Source organism: Phyllobates terribilis, unplaced genomic scaffold (assembly GCF_046119375.1).
Source record: "Phyllobates terribilis strain yellow unplaced genomic scaffold, ASM4611937v1 Scaffold_13__5_contigs__length_258822181, whole genome shotgun sequence".
In the NCBI taxonomy this organism is placed as follows: Eukaryota; Metazoa; Chordata; class Amphibia; order Anura; family Dendrobatidae; genus Phyllobates; species Phyllobates terribilis.
Genome location: NW_027362773.1, coordinates 56,146,827 through 56,169,439, shown reverse-complemented (window position 1 = coordinate 56,169,439; position 22,613 = coordinate 56,146,827). Strand labels below are relative to the sequence as shown.

Below are 22,613 nucleotides of genomic sequence, written 5' to 3'. Positions count from 1 at the left end.
GCCTTCTGACACATGATTGGTTGGGGTACTGGGTGCCAAACCTCCACTGATTTTATTTTGATGACCAATCCTGAGGATAAGTTATCAATTTTAAATAGCCGGACAAATCTTTAAGTAAAGTAGTTTATTACTCTGCATTGTTTGACTTTGTTGTCGCATGTTGTCTCGGATTTGTTCTGCGAGATATGTTGGTGCTATAGTTTATAAATACGGTGAGAGACACATTACCTTTATATATCTTTATACACCTATAAAATCATTTAGGCATACATAGTGCTACCTTATACTTTTTTCCCTGAAAATCATTATGTACCAAACTGAGTTAGGCGTTCTACAATTCTTGATTAAGTAATACATGATTCCCAAGCATCCTAAGTGGGACAGTCCCTCTTTCTCGGGAAAAGACAATAATGTTCCCCGAAAAACATCAAATTTTCAAAAATGAATAGAAGAGGATTAAAAGTAACCTGATTTATGCTGGATATAACATTTTTTCTTTAAAATGCTCCGGCTGGGGATAAACCAAGACTAGACTAGTCCGGGTCTGTGTACATAGGGATAGACCTGTCACCTGCTGCAGTGCTGGGAAAAGGTAGACAGGGCAGAGCTGGATAATCAGATGTTTAACGTATGTTTTCTCTGAAATGCCAGAGCTATAGAAATAAAAATTATTATTTATTTATTATTATGGCTGCCATTTCATTCCTTTGCAGAGATATTCAAATTGTTGCATTGGGAGCACAGTATGTGAAATTTCCGCTTGCAAACCACCTCGGCATTTCTTAAGAGTATTTTATGGAGGACCTAAGCTTTAACTCCTTCTCAGATGCTGCCAATTACAGCTCAGCTGCCAAGCTAGCAGTCTCAGATGTTCCTGAGCTGTGATCGTCAGCATCTAGGAGGGTGCAGTGAAACCACATTTTTATTTACTTATATAGTGCCATTAATTTCCACAGCACTTTACAGACATTATCGGCACTGTCTCCGTTGGGGCTCACAATCTAAGTACCCATCAGTATGTCTTTGGAGTGTGGGAAAAGCCAGCATAAACACAGGGAGAACATGCAAAATCCAGATTTCCTAGGTAGGATTTGAACCCAAGACGCAGCGCCACACAGCTACAGTGCTAGTCCTTGAGCTACCTTGCTGCCCATGCGCAGAGAAATGAAGACTCTGAATAAACACCCAGTTGCACTACAAGCAGAGGTTTCACATACTGTACTCCAAAAGCATCAGATGTGAATATCTTTGTAATGGAGCGACACAGCACAAAATGGAAAAGAGCTGCAGAATCAGGGGAGCTTAGAATTTTTTTTACAAGATGTTTAACTCAGTATTTTGCCTTCATCTTCACAACCAAATTTTTGAATTATCCAAATGCATGTAAAAATAAGTCATGAAGCAAATCTGCATTGTTTTGATTAAATATTTCTGATTCTTTATTCAGACATATACATTTCAATGGAAACAGACAACAACCATGTGTACTCTGATCCTGCAGTCAAACATTCTTCTATATCTCCTCTACTTCTAGGTAATCCACATCATTTCTGTTGAAAATGCTGAATTTCCAACACTTTCATAAGATGCTGCTTTTTTGGATTCTTGGCACTTCTATGAGTGGTCTAAATAGTCAGGCAACATGTGAAACATTCGGAAAATCAGATGTCTTCAGTCATCTGCTATTTTGGCTCATCAGAAATGCTAATGGCAGTTCACTTTTGGATGGGGATGTAGTCGGGTTATCCAGCCAACTTAATGTCCTCCGTCTTCTTTTGCTACAGTTAGTTATATATCAATCACCTTCCATCTACCTCAGTTTGCTCTGATGGAGCGAAATAACAAGATGTCTCCTTCAACTATGTGTAAAAGATATTTATGAGCTCAAAATTCTGAAGTACAGATTTAATCTACTTCTACATTAAGATAGTTACTGTCAGGACATTAATGTTCATTAAGTAGAAACATAAAAATAACAAGCTAAAAACAGCAATAAATATCCTGCTCATATTGCCTCAGGTGCTGAAGAAAGTTGCTTTACGTAGATTGATACATTAGCATGCTGCTTTTCCATCATTATAAAGCGCAATTCCACCTATAAAATCTTATAAATACGTCTTTGAACTTTTTTCTCAGGTCAAGATGTTGATATTCTGGTGCTTCAGAATTTATTCCCCTGAAACCTGATGTTGTTATAGGACTGATCATGGAGAAAATATCAATTCCCATATAATGTGTGTTAGGAAGTGCAGGAAGATTTAGAGGAAATGGGGACCCAATTCATCAAAAATAGTGAAATCTGTAAATCCATTAATATTGTTTAATTTTCTTTTTTATATAGAGCCATTAATTACAGACATTATGGGCACTGTCCCATTGGGGCTCACAATCTACATTCGCTATCAGTATGTCTTTGGAGTGTGGGAGGAAACCGGAGAACCCGGAGGAAACCCACGCAAACACGGGGAGAACATACAAACTCCTTGCAGATGTTGTCCTTGGTGGGATTTGAGCCCAGGACCCCAGAGCTGCAAGGCAAAAGTGCTAACCACTGAGCCATCCTGCAGCCTATTGAGACATTTGAAATGCCGGGTCATTTGCGTATTATATATTATATCAATATAGGGACAATACAGAAATTTAAAAAGTAACTGTAAATTATGGATCAAATAAAAGAAATTCCTAGAAGGCTGATTGGCTGTTAAAAAACCCCGAAAAAGACGTCACAGAGAACATTCGTAGTGGTTTTCGTGCTTATATTAAATAATGGATACAATTGATAACTGAATTGTTAAAAGGTAGCCAACATTAGAAAATACTCCTGACATGTCATAGCGCCATGTGAGAAGTCTTTATTGGTGGTGGCTTGGGTCCTAAAATCTCCACTGGTTGCTGAAGTGAAGGGGGCAGAAGCTCTGAACTGGGCACTGTGCATCTTTGGCTTTTCACATGGCCACATTATATGGTCTATGTATGGACAGCAATGCTCGAACTGACCCCAAGTCTCCTGACCCGAACGGACAGCCTGATATGCAGATGTTTGAATTTGGCCAAAGTGATGTATGGATCATAGATGGTCTAAGGATCTGTGCAGAACTGTGATCATGTCTCCAAAGATTGCTGAATTTAGGGAACACAGCGCTTAGCTGAGCCCTTCTGCCCTTAAATCCCACTGATCTTCAGGGCATTCAAGACTTTGGTCTAAACCAAACCAAATTTTTGACATTTTCGCCAACATTTCACCTTAAGAACTAGGCAGAAGACTCTTCAGAGACTCATTTACTGGTTATTTCTTGATTTTAGATGGAATTGCTCTTTAGATTGGATACAATATTTTTCACTTGCTTATTGAACATGATAAAGGTATCAGCTTCATCTGGTCAGTCTTGTTGGAGGGAACAGTAAGTAGGTCCTAAGCCTCTCACTGTACAGTCAGTACTTTCAGAATCACACCGTCCACAATGGCAATCCACTGCCACCGGATAAGTGTAGAAAGGATCTACATTCTCGGGACAGCCGGGGATTTTCACAGTTTCATAAGCAATCTCTGTATATGTGCAGACTCCTTGTTTTTCAGACTTGTGGGGGTACCTTAAATTAGGATCCTAAAATAAGAAAATATTAGATATTATATACATATTTAAATAGAATGAATATAAAAGAAACTGAAAAATCTGTCCTATTGGTTACATTTCTGCAAATTAAAAGCAGGTCACGAATGACATATACAGAAATCGCAGGGTCCAATAGATACATTCGTACAGGGATCAAAACACTACTGACGTCTCCAAAGTAACCTTTTTTTCTTTTCACACATAAAGCTCCAAGTTTTCTGTTTGCCATCGTAAAGTCATAGGGTAATTAAAGGGGTTGTCCACTACCATTAATAATTGCCCATTCTATTTTTATATTGAAAATAAGTATCTTTGTAAATACCTTGATTTGCAGTTACTGCCTGTGAGCGGCGCTATCACTGACCGCTCACAGGCATCACGTGATTCCCGGCTGCAGCTGTCCCCGACATCCGCTGACGTCACGTCAATTTCCGGATGCAGCCGGGGGTTACTCATTGCTGCGTTCCATGGTGAGTGATGGGCTGTGGGCGGGATTACCCCGCGCATCACACCTGCCATCCACTGCGCGCTCTCCCTCTCCTCATTCATTGGGAAAGCGCGCAGTGGATGGTGGGTGTGACGCGCGGGGAATAACCCCGCTCATAACCCAGCATCCACTGCGGGGTTTCTGTAACTGATGTCACGCCTCACTTGACGTGGCATCAGCAGAGGGGTCATGTGATGCCTGTGAGCGGGTGGCTATAGCGCCACTCGTAGGCAGAAACTGCAAAGCAAGGTATTTACAAAGATACTTATTTTCAACAAAAAAATAGAATGGCCAATTATTAAAAGTAGTGGACATCTCATTTAATACAATTCTGGCTGCATGGTACCACCACAAAGGGGGGTGCTTTGCGTGAGACATGGCACTTGGAGCTCTCCTGCCCTTTCTCCCTATTCCCCACCAGCTGTCTGCCTTCTCTGACTGACAGGTCACTGAGATAAGAATGCCCAGTCAGTGAGACACAGGAGGTAGGAGGTGGGCAGGGGATAGGGAGAAAGGACAGGAGAGCTGCAAGTGCAATGTCTCACTCAAAGCCCTCACAGCTCATTTGTATACGATTTCATCACAATTTCACAAACTACAAAACAAATTTCTACAATCAAAGTATGGATTTAATAAGTGTAAAAGCGCTTGTACAATCCTCATGACAGGTTCCCTTTAAAGAGCTTCTGCAATGAAAAACATTTTTCACCTATCGTCAGGAAAGGTGATAAATATCTAAACATTTGGGTCCTACTGCTGGGATCCCCATTGATCACTAGAATGGGGGTCCCAAGGAGACTGAATAAAGCAGTGACCACAAGTTCTCTAGTACACCGTTCAATATCTATGGAACTGATGGAGACCGTCAAGCAAGGGGGAAGGGGAGAAGTGAATATAATGAGGGTGGAGAGGGGGGTGGGGATAGTACAGTTAGATCGTTAGAGAAGAATAGGATGCTAAATAACCCCAAAGTTTTATCTTGCATGCTGACCAACGCAAGAAGCCTGACCAATAAGGCGGATGAGCTGCAGGCGCTTATATCGGAGGAGAGGTATGACATCGTAGGTATAACAGAGACTTGGCTAGACGATAGCTACGACTGGGCGGTAAATTTAACAGATTATAGTTTATTTAGAAGGGACCGGAAACAGGGGAAGGGCGGAGGAGTCTGCTTATATGTAAGGTCACGTCTAAAGCCCAGACTAAGGGAAGATATAGGAGAGGGAGAAGAGGGGGTCGAGTCCATGTGGGTAGAGATAGAAGGGGCAAAAAATAATAATAAAATATTACTGGGGGTCTGCTATAAGCCACCTAATATAACAGAGAAGAATGAGAAACTGCTATTAGGACAAATAGACAAAGTAGCAAAACATAATGAGGTGATTGTAATGGGGGACTTCAACTACCCGGATATTGACTGGGAAACAGAAACCTGTAGATCGCAGAAAGGAAAAAGGTTCTTGACAAATATCAAGGATAATTATCTCTCCCAACTAGTGCAGGAACCAACGAGAGGGAAGGCAGTGTTGGACTTAATATTGACTAATAGGCCTGATAGAATAACTGAGGTACAGATAGGGGGGCACCTAGGTAATAGCGATCATAATATTATCAATTTCAAAATGCCCTTCAGTAGGGTTATCAATAAGGGAACAACTAAAACATTAAACTTTAGGAGGGCGAAGTTTGATCAGCTGAAAGAAAACCTTCAACTTATAGACTGGGACAAAGTTCTTAATCAAGGAAATACGAATAGTAAATGGGAAACCTTCAAAAGAATTCTGAATACTCAGTGCGAGAGGTATATACCGTATGGGAATAAAAGGGCCCGAAATAAGAGGAAACCAATATGGTTGAATAAGAACGTAAAAGGGGCGTTAAATAGCAAAAAAGAGGCATTCAAGAGATTAAAACAGGAAAACAGTAAGGAGGCACTAATGTGTTACAAGGAAAAAACGAGAACCTGTAAAAAACAAATAAAAATAGCAAAGGAGGAAACAGAGAGACGTATTGCTAGGGAAAGTAGATCAAATCCCAAACTGTTCTTTACGTATATAAATAGTAAAAGGATTAAATCGAATAATATTGGACCGATAAAAAGTGATGAAGGCAAAATCATAGAGAAAGATGAGGATAAAGCTAATCTATTAAATAAATTTTTTTCGTCAACTTTCACAAAGGAAAAAGAACTAACAGGCGAAATGAGAAGTGACAAACTTAATCCTCCACTAAGTATGACAAATCTAACCCAAGCTGGGGTACAGAAACGCCTCAGTAACATTAAAATAAACAAATCACCAGGACCTGATGGCATACACCCACGGGTACTAAGGGAACTAAGTAATGTGATAGACAGACCGTTATATCTTATATTTAAGGACTCTGTTGAGACTGGGTCTGTACCACTTGATTGGCGACAGGCGAATGTAGTGCCAATATTCAAAAAGGTAGCAAAAAGTAACACCGGAAACTATCGGCCGGTGAGTCTGACATCCGTTGTGGGCAAAATTTTTGAAGGCTTTATTAATGAGGCAATTACGGAGCATCTTGATGCTAATAATCTATTAACCCCGAACCAACATGGATTCATGAGGAATCGCTCCTGCCAAACAAACCTGATTGACTTCTACGAGGAGGTTAGCTCTCGAGTAGTTACATAGTTAGTAAAGCCGAATAAAGACTTGCGTCCATCAAGTTCGACCTGTTAGTTAGTAGATCAGGGGGAACCAGTGGATGTCGTGTATCTCGACTTCTCAAAAGCATTCGATAGCGTGCCACATAATAGGTTGGTATACAAAATGAGAATGATGGGGCTGGGGGAAAATGTCTGCAAGTGGGTAGCTAACTGGCTAAAGGATAGAAGGCAGAGGGTGGTTATAAATGGAATATACTCAGATTGGGTAAGCGTCACTAGTGGGGTACCACAGGGGTCTGTACTAGGCCCAATGTTATTTAATATCTTTATTAACAACATAGTCAACAGGATAAATAGTAAAATATCAATATTTGCAGATGACACAAAGTTATGTAAAACAATTAATACAAAAGAGGACAGTGCAGACCTACAGAGGGATTTGGATAAGCTGGGTAGGTGGAGCATTAAATGGCAAATGAGGTTTAACGAGGAGAAATGTAAGGTCATACATATGGGAAGGAAAAATGGAAGTCACCAGTACTCACTGAATGGGAAATCATTGGGGAATTCAGAGATGGAGAAGGACTTGGGCATCTTGATTGATAGCAAACTAAATTGGAGTGCCCAAAGTCAGGCCGCTGCTGTAAGGGCAAACAGGGTAATGGGATGTATCAAAAGAGGTATAGCTGCAAAGGATGAGAACATTGTTCTTCCACTGTACAAAGCACTGGTCAGACCACACTTGGAATACTGTGCTCAGTTATGGGCTCCAATATATAGAAAGGATATAAATGAGCTTGAAAAGGTACAAAGGAGGGCAACAAAATTAATAAGGGGAATGGAGGGACTGCAATACCCAGAGAGGTTGGCAAAACTAGGACTATTCAGCCTGGAAAAGAGAAGGTTGAGGGGGGACATAATAAATGTGTACAAATATGTTAGGGGACAGTATAGAGACCTTGCCCGGGATTTGTTCAAAAGGAGGGATATTACGGTAACAAGAGGGCACTCACTAAGACTGGAAGAGAAAAGGTTTCAGCACCAGCATAGGAAGGGGTTCTTTACGGTAAGAGCAGTGAGAATATGGAATTCACTGAGTGAGGAGACGGTAATGTCGGATTCACTACACCAGTTCAAGCGGGGACTGGATGCATTTCCAGATACCAGGCAGATTTCAGCATATACTTAAAAATAGAATAAAATAGTAGGTTGATACAGGGATTTATTCTGACTGCTGGTTTCAGAGTCGGGAGGGAATTTTTCCTCAGGTGAAGATTGGCTAAGTCATTTGGGGTTTTTGCCCTCCTCTGGATCAACTTTAGCAATTACAGAACTAACAGGTCGAACTTGATGGACGCAAGTCTTTATTCGGCTTTACTAACTATGTAAGTGCTATACTATCTTCTTCAGTCGCATAGACATTGACAATGGTGATAAATATTTTTTGTGGATCAATGCCTTTAAAATCTGTATGCAGTGATGCCCCCTAGTGACTTAACATTTAAATACATTTTATTAATACCTTATAGGAGTATACAAGCTTGTGTATTTAAAGATAAATGTTTGCCGTAGCATGCAGCGTTTCCTTATGGTCGTCTATAGTTAGAAGCCTACAGCTGCCTATTAGCTATAGGTAAATGATAACATTGAGCCAGGGCTTTACCTTATTGGAGGAGATTTCAATGGTGTTTATCCCAATTATGGGGCTTATAAAAATATAGTCAGTATTCACAGCACAGAAATGTTGTGCTGGCCATATCACAAAGGGTCATTGAATAGCACAAAGAGTCGTTATTTGCAACATGAAATCCATTGAGCTACATTTCTTTTTTTAAGTACCATACCCCTTTAAGACAGCTTTAAAGGAAAATAGCAAGCACAGCAGTGATGGAGTTACACGTATTCTGGCATGGTTTTCCCTTTCATTTTTAGCCTTTTATTCAATCCTCATGAGCTCAATTATATGTGTAAAAGCTTGTAAGGAGCGCTCCCTAGTAACGGTAAGTGGTGGAAGACCAGTGGAGCGAAGACATGCAATTTTTGAGGAAATAGAGTGAAGTAAAGGGCATTTATAATAGTATCAGTTTTTACAAATGCTGCTAAAATTTTACTGACTTCCTTTTTATTCCTGAACAAACTGCAGAAAATATGAATAGGTCACCTTATGATTTATGCTGACTGTGTGGCTTCAAAATCATGTATACATGTAAGAGATCTAGCCCTGCTTTATCAATGTACAGTGGTGGCCAAAAGTATTGGCACCCCTGCAATTCTGTCAGATAATACTCAGTCTCTTCCTGAAAATGATTGCAATCACAAATTCTTTGGTATTATTATCTTCATTTAATTTGTCTTCAATGAAAAAACACAAAAACAATTGTCCTAAAGCCAAATTGGATATAATTCCACACCAAACCTAAAAAAGGTGGTGGACAAAAGTATTGGCACTGTTTGAAAAATCATGTGATGCTTCTCTAATTCGTGTAATTAACAGCACCTGTAACTTACCTGTGGCACCTAACAGGGGTTGGCAATAACTAAATCACACTTGCAGCCAGTTAACATGGATTTAAGTTGACTCAACCTCTGTCCTGTGTCCTTGTGTGTACCACATTGAGCATGGAGAAAAGAAAGAAGACCAAAGAACTGTCTGAGGACTTGAGAAACCAAATTGTGAGGAAGCATGAGCAATCTCAAGGCTGTAAGTCCATCTCCAAAGACCTGAATGTTCCTGTGTCTTCCGTGCGCAGTGTCATCAAGAAGTTTAAAGCCCATGGCACTGTGGCTAACCTCCCTAGATGGGGACGGAAAAGAAAAATTGACGAGAGATTTCAACGCAGGATTGTGCGGATGGTGGATAAAGAACCTCGACTAACATCCAAACAAGTTCAAGCTGTCCTGCAGTCAGAGGGTACAACAGTGTCAACCCATACTATCCGTCGGAGTCTGAATGAAAAGGGACTGTATGGTAGGATACCCAGGAAGACCCCACTTCTTACCCCGAGACATAAAAAAGACAGGCTGGAGTTTGCCAAAACTTACCTGAGAAAGCCTAAAACGTTTTGGAAGAATGTTCTCTGGTCAGATGAGACAAAAGTAGAGCTTTTTGGGAAAAAGCATCAACATAGAGTGTACAGGAAAAAAAAAGAGGCATTCAAAGAAAAGAACACGGTCCCTACAGTCAAACATGGCGGAGGTTCCCTGATGTTTTGGGGTTGCTTTGCTGCCTCTGGCACTGGACTGATTGACCGTGTGCATGGCATTATGAAGTCTGAAGACTACCAACAAATTTTGCAGCATAATGTAGGGCCCAGTGTGAGAAAGCTGGGTCTCCCTGGGTCATGGGTCTTCCAACAGGACAATGACCCAAAACACACTTCCAAAAGCACTATAAAATGGTTTGAGAGAAAGCACTGGAGACTTCTAAGGTGGCCAGCAATGAGTCCAGACCTGAATCCCATAGAACACCTGTGGAGAGATCTCAAAATGGCAGTTTGGAGAAGGCACCCTTCAAATATCAGGGACCTGGAGCAGTTTGCCAAGAAGAATGGTCTACAATTCCAGCAGAGCATTGTAAGAAACTCATTGATGGTTACCGGAAGTGGTTGTTCGCAGTTATTTTGGCTAAAGGTTGTGCAACCAAGTATTAGGCAGAGGGTGCCAATCCTTTTGTCTGGCCCATTTTTGGAGTTTTGTGTGAAATGATCCATGATTTGATTTTTGCTTCATTCTCTTTTGTGTTTTTTCCTTGCAAGCAAATTAAATGAAGATAATAATACCAAAGAATTTGTGATTGCAATCGTTTTCAGGAAGAAACTGAGTATTATCTGACAGAATTGCAGGGCTGCCAATACTTTTGGCCACCACTGTATGCTACATATTACTATATAATACATGTAATGGTTTATATACCATATAGACAACCTATATTGCCGGTATGGGGCCAGTGGAGCTAGGGGAGCCCAACCCAGGTGGGCTGGATGTTCTATTTTACAGGGGTGCATCATAGATTGCATCAGCTTTTGATTGATGGGAGTGTGACAACTGGGACCCCCACCGATTCGTAAAATGAAGGTCACATAGCGCTGATTTGTTTGAATAGAGTTGTGATGCAGTACGTTGTACAGCCGGGTTGCCGGTTATTCTTTAATCTCAAGATCGGCGGGAGTTCCAGAGGTTGTTACCGATCAAGCAGCATATGAATTTTAGTAATTCAGCAAACTGACTGCTTGGTTTGCCGTCATTTTGCTGACCCACAGAAAGTTGGAAAATGGTTAAAAAACCCAACTCATACATCACTGCTCACCTCTCTGGCCATGTATGCATCTTCTTACTGCTACCGCATGCTGAATCTACACACAGGGCCAGGACTTCCGACCATGACAAAGGAATTGCGACCCTGCAAATGCGCAATGTCAGCCATAGACATGACCAGAGGTCCCAATCTAGAGGTCGTGGCACGTGTCTTGATGACCTCAATGTAATGTGTATGGTCGCCCCAGGTCTAGTTGTGGACAGATGTTCTAGCCTCTTGACAAGATTCAGCATGCAGCAATGTTAAAAACATGTGCCAAGGACCATAACGGGGAGAGCGAACAGCAGGGGTGGGGTAAAAAAGTAGGCATTAGACATACCGGTAATAGGGTTTCCAGGAGTTCCTAATGACTGCACCCTCAGGAGGACGTCCTTCATATCTCTGATAGGGACAGGAAACACAGAAGAGTTTAAAAGCCCCCCCCCCCTCCACCCATGCCTTCAGTGATTTTCCAAGTACCACACCAGGATGGATGCAACGCTATTTTATTTAGCCTCCTTCTATCTATGTTAACATCACACAGCAGAATGGAATATAAGGAAGGGAATATAATAGGTGCTGTCATGAGGGATTTCTGGAAACCCTATTACCGGTAGGTCTAATGCCTACTTTCCAGGACGTCCCTCCTGACAGCACCCTCAGGAGACTACCAGAGTATATATTCAGGGAGGGATTAAAGCTTGGAGGACCTTCCTTCCGAAAGCCATTTTCTGGTTAGACAATGTCCAGCTTATAGTGTCTGCAAAAGGTGTTTAAACTTGTCCATGTTGCAGCTCTACATATTTGGTCCATAGATGCACCTGTTCATTCTGCCCATGATGTGGCCATTGCACGGGTAGAATTGGCTCTGATATTACCTGGAGGGGTTTTCCCCTCTGAAGAATAGGCTAGATGTATCACGGATGTGACCCATCTTGCCAGAGTCATTTTTGAAGCCTTTTTCCCTTTGTTTTTACCTACAAAATGTACAAACAGGTTAGAGTCAATTCGCCAGTCTTTTGTTGTTTCTATAGACTGAAGAACTACCCTCCTGACATCTAAGGAATGAAAGGCTAGTTCTTGCTCATTTCTATAGTCCTGACAGAACGAGGGTAAAACTATTTCTTGATTCATGTGGAAAGGTTTTACTACCTTTGGCAAGAATGCTGGATCCAGTCTGAGGATGATACAATCGTCCAGAATCTTTAGGTAGGGATCTTTTATTGAGAATGCTTGTATCTCCCCAATGTGTCTTGCTGAGGTTATAGCCACTAGAAAAACTGTTTTGAAGGAGAGAATTTTTTCACTTGCCTCTCCAAGGGGTTCGTAAGGATATTTGCACAGATTACTTAAGACTGCATTCAAATCCCAAGGGGGGATATGAGTTTTTACTGTCGGTCTCATTCTCATTGTGGCTTTCATGAATCTCTCAATCCAAGGATGATGTGCTAGGGGGAAGTCCATAAAAGTACTTAAAGCTGCAATCTGCACCTTTAGAGTGCTAGGTCTTAGACCTTTGTCAAAACCAGTCTGCAGAAATGCTAATACCTCTGGGATGTTAGGACTCGAATCTTCCATTGCAGACTCCCCATATAGTGTACAAAACTTCTTCCATATTTTTGTGTAGATTGCTGATGTTACGGGTTTTCTACTATTTTTCATTGTTGAGATTTCCGCGTCTGAGAGTCCATTGGACCTTAGGATCTTCCTTTCAGGATCCAGGCTGAAAGTTGTAGAAATTTTACTTTGGGGTGGTATAACGGTCCTTGGAAGAGTAGATAGTGTCTTTTTGGTAGAATAATTGGATCCTCCAGGGCCATCTTCTTCAGTAAAGGAAACGAGCTCCTCTTGGGCCAGAAGGGTAAGATTATTATTACCCTGGACTGATCTTCCTGTATCTTTCTTAACACTAGTGGAATTAAGGGTAGAGGAGGAAATGCGTAAGCCAGGTCCATGTCCCACTTCTGGGACAGAGCATCTACTCCGGCTGGTCTGTCTCCTGGGTTGAAGGACAAAAATTTTCCTGTTTTTGCGTTTTTCCGGGTGGCAAATAGATCGACTTGAGGGGAACCCCATCTGAGTTCTATGCGACGGAACTCCTCCCAATTCAGCTCCCATTCTGTTTGTTGTAAGGTTTTTCGACTGAGGAAGTCGGCCACTGAATTCTGAGACCCTTTCAGATGTATCGCTGTTATTGAAAGTACGTTTTTTTCTGCCCACTGAAAAATCTTGTTTGATATGGCTTGCAGCCGGTGATGTCTTGGTCCCCCCTGATGTTTGAGGAAAGCCACGGTTGTCATATTGTCTGACAGGACTCTGACATATTGATGTTTCAGATCCGTCTGACATGCCTTCAAGGTTTTCCAGATGACTAGGAGCTCTTTTAGGTTCGATGATTCAGGAAGGTATTGTGCATGCCAGGTACCTTGTAGGTACTGATCTTCCACATGTGCCCCCCAGTCTTTGCTGCTTGCGTCGGTGGTAAGGGTGATGAAGGGGATCAACTTCCACATAACTCCCTTTTCCAGGTAGGTTTTTGAAGTCCACCACTTCAGAGATTTCTTTGCTGTTCCTGACAAGGTTATCTTCTTGTCCAGACTCTATCTTCCTGTTCCAGGATCCTAGGATCTGATGTTGAAGGGGCCTTGAATGAAATTGGCTCCACCGAACCGCAGGTATGGAGGCTGTCATCAGACCCTGGATCTTCATGCACTCTCTGATTGTCACCTTCGATTTTTTCCTGAAAGCGATGATTCTGGCTTTGAGATCTGTTCATTTTTGTTCTGGAAGAAAAGACATCTGTCGTTCTGAGTCCAGAAGAATCCCTAGAAAGATCTTTCTTCTTCCCGGTAACAGATTTGATTTCTCCCAGTTTATAATCCAACCTAGATTCTTCAGAACTAAGGTGGTTGAGGGTAAACTGGCGATTAGTAGGAAATCGTCCAGGTATTGGACAATTAGAATTCCTTGTTCTCTTAGAAACGCCATAATCTCGGCTACAAGTTTGGTGAAAATGCGTGGGGCCGAGGAGAGACCAAACGGGAGGCAGCTGAACTGATAATGTTGTATGTTCTGCCCGTCCTTCAATGCGAATCTTAGATATTTCTGGCTGTGAGGATAAATGGGTACATGATAATAAGCCTCTTTGAGGTCTAACGTGCACATCATCATGTTCTCTCTGATCAGGGGAATCGTGGATCTGATGGATTCCATTTTTAATTTTTTGTACACCACTGATTTGTTTAATGACTTTAGATTTATAACAGTGTGGTAATCGCCTCCTGGCTTTTTTATCGAGAACAGGTTTGAATAGTACCCCGAAACTACGCCTGCATGTAACAGCTTCCCGACATCTGTCCGTAATCTCTGCTGGACTAGTGGAGACTGAGCAGAACTTAGATGGAATCTCTCTTGGGGAACTTTTACCATCTCTATCTTGTACCCATCTGCAATTAACTGGAGTATCCATGGATTGCTGGATACCCCCGACCATGTCTCCCTCCTACTCTCATGGGGTCATTGTCTACGCGAGCTATTTCCCGTACCAGAAAAGGTATTCCTACTTCTACCCCCCTTTTGGTACCTCCATCTACCCAATTTTCCCTTTCCAGTGTATTCTGATTTCTGTTGGGGACGTGGTGTCCGAAAGGATGTTATTTTCCTGTGTTTTTCCTCTGGAAATCCCTTCTTTTCGTCCGAGGCCTTTTCCAGCATATCATCTAGAACAGGACCGAACACTCGGAGGCCAGAAAAGGGGATGGTGCACAATTTGTTTTTGGACTGGTTATCTCCAGACCAGGTTTTTAGCCATACTGCTCGCCTGGCTGCAGTAGATAATGCGTCATTTCTCGCAGCAAACCTAATTGATTCGGCTGAGGCGTCCGCCATAAACTCTGTTGCTATTATTAACAGAGGGATGGAGTCTCTGATCTCCTCTCTGGAAGTTTTGTTCCTCAGATGGTCTTCCAACTGTTCCAACCAAATGATCATGGATCTTGCTACCGAGGTTGCTGCGATGTTTGTTTTAATTACCGCAGCTGCAGATTCCCAGGTTTTCTTAAGGAGGTTGTCTGCCTTCCTGTCCATAGGGTCCTTTAGGCATGACGAGTCCTCAAAGGGGATCGATGTCTTTTTTGCTACTCTAGCTATTGGGATATCAATCTTTGGGATTTCCTCCCACAGCTTGATTTCCTCTGGCTCAAAAGGCAAATGGGATCTTAAACTTCTAGGAATTACTAGTTTTTTCTCCACCTCCTCCCATTCCTCTAAAATCATGGCTTTAATGTGATTATTGACAGGGAATACTCTGTTCATACGGGTTTTCAACCTTCCGAACATTTCATCTTCTACTGAGGAGGGCTGGAGGGTGTCTTCCACTTTCATAGTGTTCCTTACTGCCGATAAAAATGGTTCAGTGTTTTCCCAAGAAAAGAGATATTTCTTCCTTTCTTCTGGGGAAACTGAAATAGATCCCTCCCTTTCATCCTGTTCAGGATCGGAGTTAACTGATAGTTCTTCCTCCTCCTCTGAGCTTGATTCCATCTCCCACCTGGGTCTCTTTTGCCTAGGTCCTGGTTGGGAAGTTTGTATGGGGATCATATTTGAGACTGAACTTTGGACCTCCTCTCTTATTATGGATCTTATGTCCGACATGAAGGAGGAATGTTCATCCCTGACTATATATGGGCAATACAGTTGGTGCATAATTGCTTCCCATATGTGTCCGGTAGCTTCAGGTTACAGATGGCACATCTTTTCCCTTTTTTCTTAGGGGTTGATGACGTTGTGGGTTTTTTAGAGCCCTCCTTGTCCTAAAACAACAAGGGATCATATAGTAATAACCTACAGATAGTAGTAGGTAACTTAGACCAAGAAATTTCCACAGTTAAATAGCTTGTCTCACCTGTCTTCCATCTGCTTCGTCAAAAATGTAGGCGTTTCCCCTTTAATTTCAGGTTGGCGCCCTTTTTTCAAACGCAGACCGGAGCCGGAAGTGCGTTCCAGCGTGGAACGCATGCCGGTTACTAGAGGCAGGCACTCCACGGCCCCTGTAACCGGAAATGCTGCTCACTCCTTCTCCCCTGCGCACATAGGATCGCGCGCAGGGCTGCAGCGGCATGGACCCAGAGCCTCCTTTGTGGGGGAAAACGATCCACCTCGGGAGCCACCTGCTCAACAGGCCAGGCTGAGGGACCCCTTGACAGGCAGGGTGTCAGCCTCCGGACCACGGCAGAAGGAAGGGGAGGAGTGCGAGGACCCCATCCCGAACCTCCTGCGTCCTGTCTCTGATAGGGACAGGAAAAACACTGAAGGTATGGTTGGAGGGGGGGGGGTTTAAACTCTTCTGTGTTTCCTGTCCCTATCAGAGATATGAAGGACGTCCTCCTGAGGGTGCTGTCAGGAGGGATGTCCTGGAAATAGTTGTTTTTTCTACATCTTAACATAATTCTGTCCTGTAGGCTCTCCACATCTCAATTTGAGGAGAATTCATTTCCTGAAAATTGAATCTTCCTGTAAAATCTGCTCAATTTGGCGAATTCGAATCTCATCAGTTCAGCTCATCTCTAGTAATTACCCATCTGTGCAGTAAGAGTTTGGACGGTGTCCCTTTGTTCATTGTTCATAGGCTCTCTAATGGTAGCTAACAAAAATGTGCATAAAAAATGAAAGGGTCTTGGAAAGGAAATGGAGCCACTAAGCAACAAGTTATTTTGTGACTACAGTTCCCAGAAGTTCTCAGCTTGTCCTCTCCTCCTGTTTGCTGCCGACATTCCTCCTATCCCCATGTGGAAACAGGAGCAGCGCACATAGAAATGATAATTGGCCAAAATATTTGCCTAGTGCCCTCTTTTTAATAGGTATCCTTTTTGGCAGTTCAATTGGATTATTTTAAGCATATGTTTGGCAGTGTACATAGCCAAGCGGCATCTACTGAGGGTCTGTCTGGATCACACTGCACAAGTCTGCCCTAAGCACTAAGACTATAAAACCAAGGAGGATTTGCGTTACAATGTGCAAGAGAACTACTGGTGGATGTAACCAGTAGTTCCCAGTCATCAACACAGACTTACATTGGGATACTCCCTTCCCAAAAAAAAGTAAGTGTTCTACATTGGGCTTATTCAACATATTTGGCATATTTGTATTGTATGAATACTCCATTAAAGGCAGAATTTCAACCCCCCAAAACTATTTAGATGCCTTTGAAAGAGCTACATACACAAGTCCCACAATACCTTTATATTGCCAGTCCATTTCTCTATTACTGAAAAATCAGCATTTGAATTAATTTGTAAATTAGGCTTCAGAGCTATTTGTAGGTCTGAAGCTTCTGTCACTCCAGCTCTATTCACCACCTGTTCCTGCTTGACTCTGTGACTTCAGTGAAGCAAGAGGAGGCAGTGTTGAGCAGGGAATGGATCTGGAGTGACAGAGGCTTCAGATCTACTACAGCTTTACAGCCTCATTTGCATATCTAATTATCTATTCAAACACTGATTTCTCATTAATGGAGGAACGTACTGGTCATGTAAAGGTATTGTTGGATTTGTCTTTGAAAGAGTTGCATGCTCATATACATACTTTGTAAGATAAATTCATGCTGACAGCTTCCCTTTACCTTTGTCTTTGCAATTGATATGGCTTCCATCATAAATGGATGCCATGATTCCAGTGTGAACGGCACCTAATGCACCTACTTAGAGCTGTTTCTAATACAGTATTATAGGCTCATTTTGCTCACCTTCGTGCTGCAATATCCCGAGCACCAGGTTGCATTTACTGAGATGCAGGCACTACATTCCTCCTTCTCCAGCACAATGGTGATGTTCGACAACTCACATGTAGTGCATGGAACTATCTTCCAACACAGAACCAGCACGTATAGAAATAACTTCTCCATTCTGTGGAATAAAGTAGAAAAAAACTTTACCTCCCACTGAATAATTATAAAACCCAAAGCATGTTGGATTCTTAGCAACAGAACAGAGTTACACGCACAATACCATACGAGTGACTCACGGGTGGCATAAACATACATACAAAAATGGTCTACATGGACCATTAAAGGGGACCGGTCACCTGATTCATGCTGCCCAAACAGCGGGCAGTATGAATCAGATCTTAGCTGCAAAATTGCAAACAGGTATATTTTGGTCTAAAACAATCCTGCATTTCAGAAAAAAAACATAGTTTAAAGATCTGGAGACTGGATACAAAGGACCATATGTAAAAATGAGACTAGTCCAGCACTAGTCCAGGCTGACATCTCCTCACATTGCTGCAGGTGATCGACAGGTCTCTCTCCCATGTGTATAGACAGGGAGACATCTGTCAATCACCTGGATCTTCTAAAGTATGTTATCCCTGAAACGTTGTAGCTAGTGTTGAGCGAGTATGTTCTATTAACCCTTTAGAGGAGTATGCTCGGGCTGAGCTCCGAGTATTTATAGCATGCTCGGTGATATGTTTGAATCGCTCCCGTGTGCATGATTTGCGACTGTTTGACAGCTTTATTACATGTGAGGAATGATTGTTTCTTTTGCATTCCTCTCATGTAATAAAGCTGTCAAACAGTCGCAAATCATGCACACGGGAGCGATTCAAACATATCACCGAGCAGCTGTAAATACTCAGAGCTTGGCCCGAGCATACTCGGAACAGAACACTAGTTGTAGCAAAACATACGCACCTGCTATTGGGTAGCCAGGCTCTCATTCATGCTGCATGTGGTTTGGGCAGCATCAATCGATTGATAGTTTTACTTTGTTTTTATTTTTAAAGGGAACCAAAGTTCGGTAGAAGGAACGATACATTATTGCTTTCCTGTCTTTAAGACCAGATTTAGATGGTTGTTAATGTTGAACCTGTGATGTCCACTTTGGGAATTAATAGCGGGAAGTTTACTACCTCCATCAATCAACCAGAGCAGAAAGTGACATGTTTTGCTCTGAGGACCATGAACTTTAATTGGCAGCATATAAAGCTTCATTTCCCTTGTGCTACAGAGGAATTGAACACTTGCTGCCAGATTAGCGCTGATCACTGGAGGTCTCAGCAGTGTGACTTCTTATTTTTGGTGGATCCTTCTAACAAAGTGTTTGTCACATCCAAACAGATGTTAAATGAAAACTTCTCTTATTTCTTCCATTTCAGAGAAAATAACCCAATAATGTGTTATTTTATTATCTCTGGATTCTGCCGGGTGACTCCAAAACAAAAGCTGTTAGTGTACTAGGCTTGTATGCTTAGATTGCATAGTCGCAGACTATACATCACAATAAGGCTGCATTCACACATCCGTGTGGACACGTCTGTGTGCCGTCTGCTTTTTTCTTAGCAGCACATGAACCCGTAGAATTTCAGTGATCCATGTACACATCTGTTGTAAGAATGGGTCCATGTCTCCGGTCCAGGAGACTCCGAGCACATCCTATTCTCATGCGACATTAATGTCTATGCGGATCTGTATAAAACAGATGACACTGAAGAAATACTTTATACTGCAGAAATCCATTTAAGTTTTCTCCTCTTATAACTGATACATTGTTCAAAGTTAATAAGTAAAATAAATAAAAGTGGATAAAAAAGTTCATACCTTCTTCAGTGAAAAATGAGGCTGAGAAAAAAACGGATGCTACTAGGATGCAACTAGGATGACACGTGAGAATAAAATGGGTCTGTATCTCTTAGATGGTAACACCCCCATGGATGTGTGAAATTAGCCTTCATCAAAGCAATAGATGCAATTAATCTTACAGCAATTTATGTATCAAAATAACAAAATTTGTTATTTTACATTGCATTAGTTTTACATAGGCAAAACTATAAAAAAAAGTAAGGAATATACCTATCTTTTAATTAGAAGTTAGAAAATGTTTAGGCTGTGTTCACATGCAGTGGTAATGCTGCAGGTTTTAACTGCAACAGCCCTGTGCGGCTGTGGTCTTTTTACTGTTTCCCCACACAATCATTAAATCTTGGAAGTTAACAACTGTTTCAGTTGCAGGACTGCGTGGCTGATTGTAAGGGTCCATTCACACAACAGTCTGAATGCTGTCCGTGAAAAAAAAAACAGATTGTACTAAGACCAATGTTATTCAGTGGGGCAGTACAGATGAGGGATTTTTTTCACTGATTCACTGAATCTGTGCGTGAAAGAAATAGCACTGTGCATTAATTTATCCTGAAAATCGGATAAGACTCACCCATTCAAGTCTATGGGTGTAAGAAAAAAATCGGATACCACATGGAGCCACAGTATAAAATCCGATTTTTACGGATATATTACAATTCTGTAACAGGAAACTGTAAATGGTCCTGTAAATAATTAATAGCTGCGGAGCAAAAAAACAGATTGTACATGGATTCTTGGTGAATATCTGAATGATTGTTTAGACATTTATGGGAACCTGCCCTAATGGCCAAACCACTGTTGGGGTGAAATAGATGTTTCCCCGGCAAACAGTGAAAAGACTGCAGAGCTGATGTGGTTATAAACCTGTGTGTGAACACATTTTAAAAACAAAATTCAATTGTTACATAATGAAAAGCTGTGTAACTTTAGTTTTCATTCCTTACTGATTCTCTGCTTGCAGCAATGAATGCAAACATTCTTTCACTTTTCCTTATAATCAAGAATTTACAAAACCTGTACAGACCTAATGATTCTCAATGCTGAGGGGGAAAAGCTCAGTCAATTGCCCCTGACAGCTATCGCTCCCCATTTACACATGCACCCTCGGTTGATCCTAACCACATCCAAGAGCACTAAAGTCGACTTTTACAAGGAAATATTGATTAAATTAACCTACAAATCAAAATTGTCCTTATTTTGTAGTAGCTAAAAGAAAGGTTTAGTTTGGTGTAAAACGCCCATTGTCAAAATACCCCATTAGAGAATTCTCACTTAGTAGAGGATTAATAGAGGAGGACCCCCATCAATTAGCCAGTTATCTCCTGAGGTCCCAACACATCTGTGCATTACACCAACAACCCACTAATTTCAATGGGAAGCTTGTAATGCTTCATCTCTCCTGTGGAAGTGCTGCAGGGGACTTTATTACTTGCTATAAGATTCCCTGGCATTTTACTGCTGATCACTAGGGATGCCAGCAGAGGAGCACTGTGGGAACAGCTTATTTTTGGGAAACAACAATGCAATTTGTTAGCTCAGTTAGAGGCTTAGTAGTTGTTCTTTTTTTGCCTTACGTTACATTTTCTGGATATAACCCTAGTATTACATATATTATTACACCTAGAAACTTTCTCGAGTAGGACAAACTCTTTAACATTGAATTATTGTCTTGTGTGAGTATAGAAAGATCAATAGAGGATAAACAGACTCATTACATGACACTTATAAAAGATAAATGTGTCCCCCCTCTAGTGATTGATTCTACGCTGACATTATGTCCTACAGTAAGTAAAATCCTAATTGCTCCATTACCTTCACTCCTGTGCGCTCCAGTACAACGTCAGGATGCTGGCAACACTCGAATCAATCTCTTTTATAGGCAACCCTCACCTTGAGGATTTACCTGGAATTAAAACATGTCTAGTTTTGGCTGTACAGAGGATTAAAAACTGGCTAGACACTTAAACCTTGAAAACAAGACTGACATCTGCAGCCCACGCAAACTATGCATATGGGAGAATGTGGCCATGGCCCTGCACTGAGATTAGTTGTTCAATTTTATTTTTAGGACTTTTTAACTCTCCATTATACTGTATTGTCTGTGGTAGTTATCTTGTCAGACTATGTGCAGGTGGTAACTTTTTATTCACACTGTTTCTATATTCAAGAAACTTTTTCTATAAAACTGACATTCGGTGCATTTCTTATCTTTAAAGGGAACCTCTCACCTGCAAAAAAAACTATTTATCTGCAGACAGAGTGGTGATCTACAGGTAAAAAGTGTTATAATCATGTTATGCTGGATAACTGGAAGGGCGGCTACAGTGAGAAGATGAAGTTCTATTCTCCCTGCAGCTGCTCACTTCCAGTCATCGTGCAGTGACAAGGGTGGTGATCAGTCAGCGCTCAGTGTACATTGACCTTTAGTGTATGTTACACTCTGCCGTGTGTGCAGAGCAGTGAAGATGCAGAGGGAATAATAACAGTACAGTCACTGTGTAGTGAGGGATAACTGTACACTGCCCCAGCACAATCCCCTTGACTGGAAGCAAACTTTATTTTCTTCATACAGCCGCAGCTCATGCACTCCAGCCTAATATGATTTCAGCTCTATTTACCTGTCAATTACCTGAATATCTGCAGGTAAATAGCATTTTTGTAGGCAACAGCACAGTGGCTCAGTGGTTAGCACTGCAACCTTGCAGCGCTGGGGTCCTGGGTTCAAATCCCACCAAGGACAACATCTGGAAGGAGTTTGTATGTTCTCCCTGTGTTTGTGTGGGTTTCCTCCAGGTTCCCCAGTTTCCTCCCACACTCCAAAGACCTACTGATAGGGAATCTACATTATGAGCCCTAATGGGGACAGAGATCATAATTAGTGATGAGCGAATGTGCTCGCCACTACTTGGTGCTTGCCCGATCATCACTGTGCTCGACAAGCTCGGCGC

General features: G+C 41.8%; 1 protein-coding gene across 1 annotated transcript; it reads right to left on the bottom strand.

The window, feature by feature from the left end:
• Positions 1–1,440: 1,440 nt before the first annotated feature.
• On the bottom strand, positions 1,441–21,517 carry FSHB (follicle stimulating hormone subunit beta). The gene is made up of 3 exons (XM_073659437.1): positions 21,478–21,517; positions 17,773–17,932; positions 1,441–3,605 (listed from the first exon to the last, which is right to left on the bottom strand). The coding sequence occupies exons 2-3, from the start codon at positions 17,929–17,931 to the stop codon at positions 3,381–3,383; spliced, it is 384 nt and encodes a 127-aa protein (XP_073515538.1). The 5' UTR covers position 17,932; positions 21,478–21,517; the 3' UTR covers positions 1,441–3,380.
• Positions 21,518–22,613: the final 1,096 nt, after the last annotated feature.

What these genes read in the sequence shown, in the direction of transcription:
- FSHB (XM_073659437.1), bottom strand. Translation starts at nt 17,931, where the DNA reads ATGGAGAAGTTATTTCTATACGTGCTGGTTCTGTGTTGGAAGATAGTT. An exon ending in CGGGATATTGCAGCACGAAG is followed by an intron (nt 3,606 to 17,772) that starts GTGAGCAAAATG and finishes TTCTTATTTTAG; the next exon opens with GATCCTAATTTAAGGTACCC.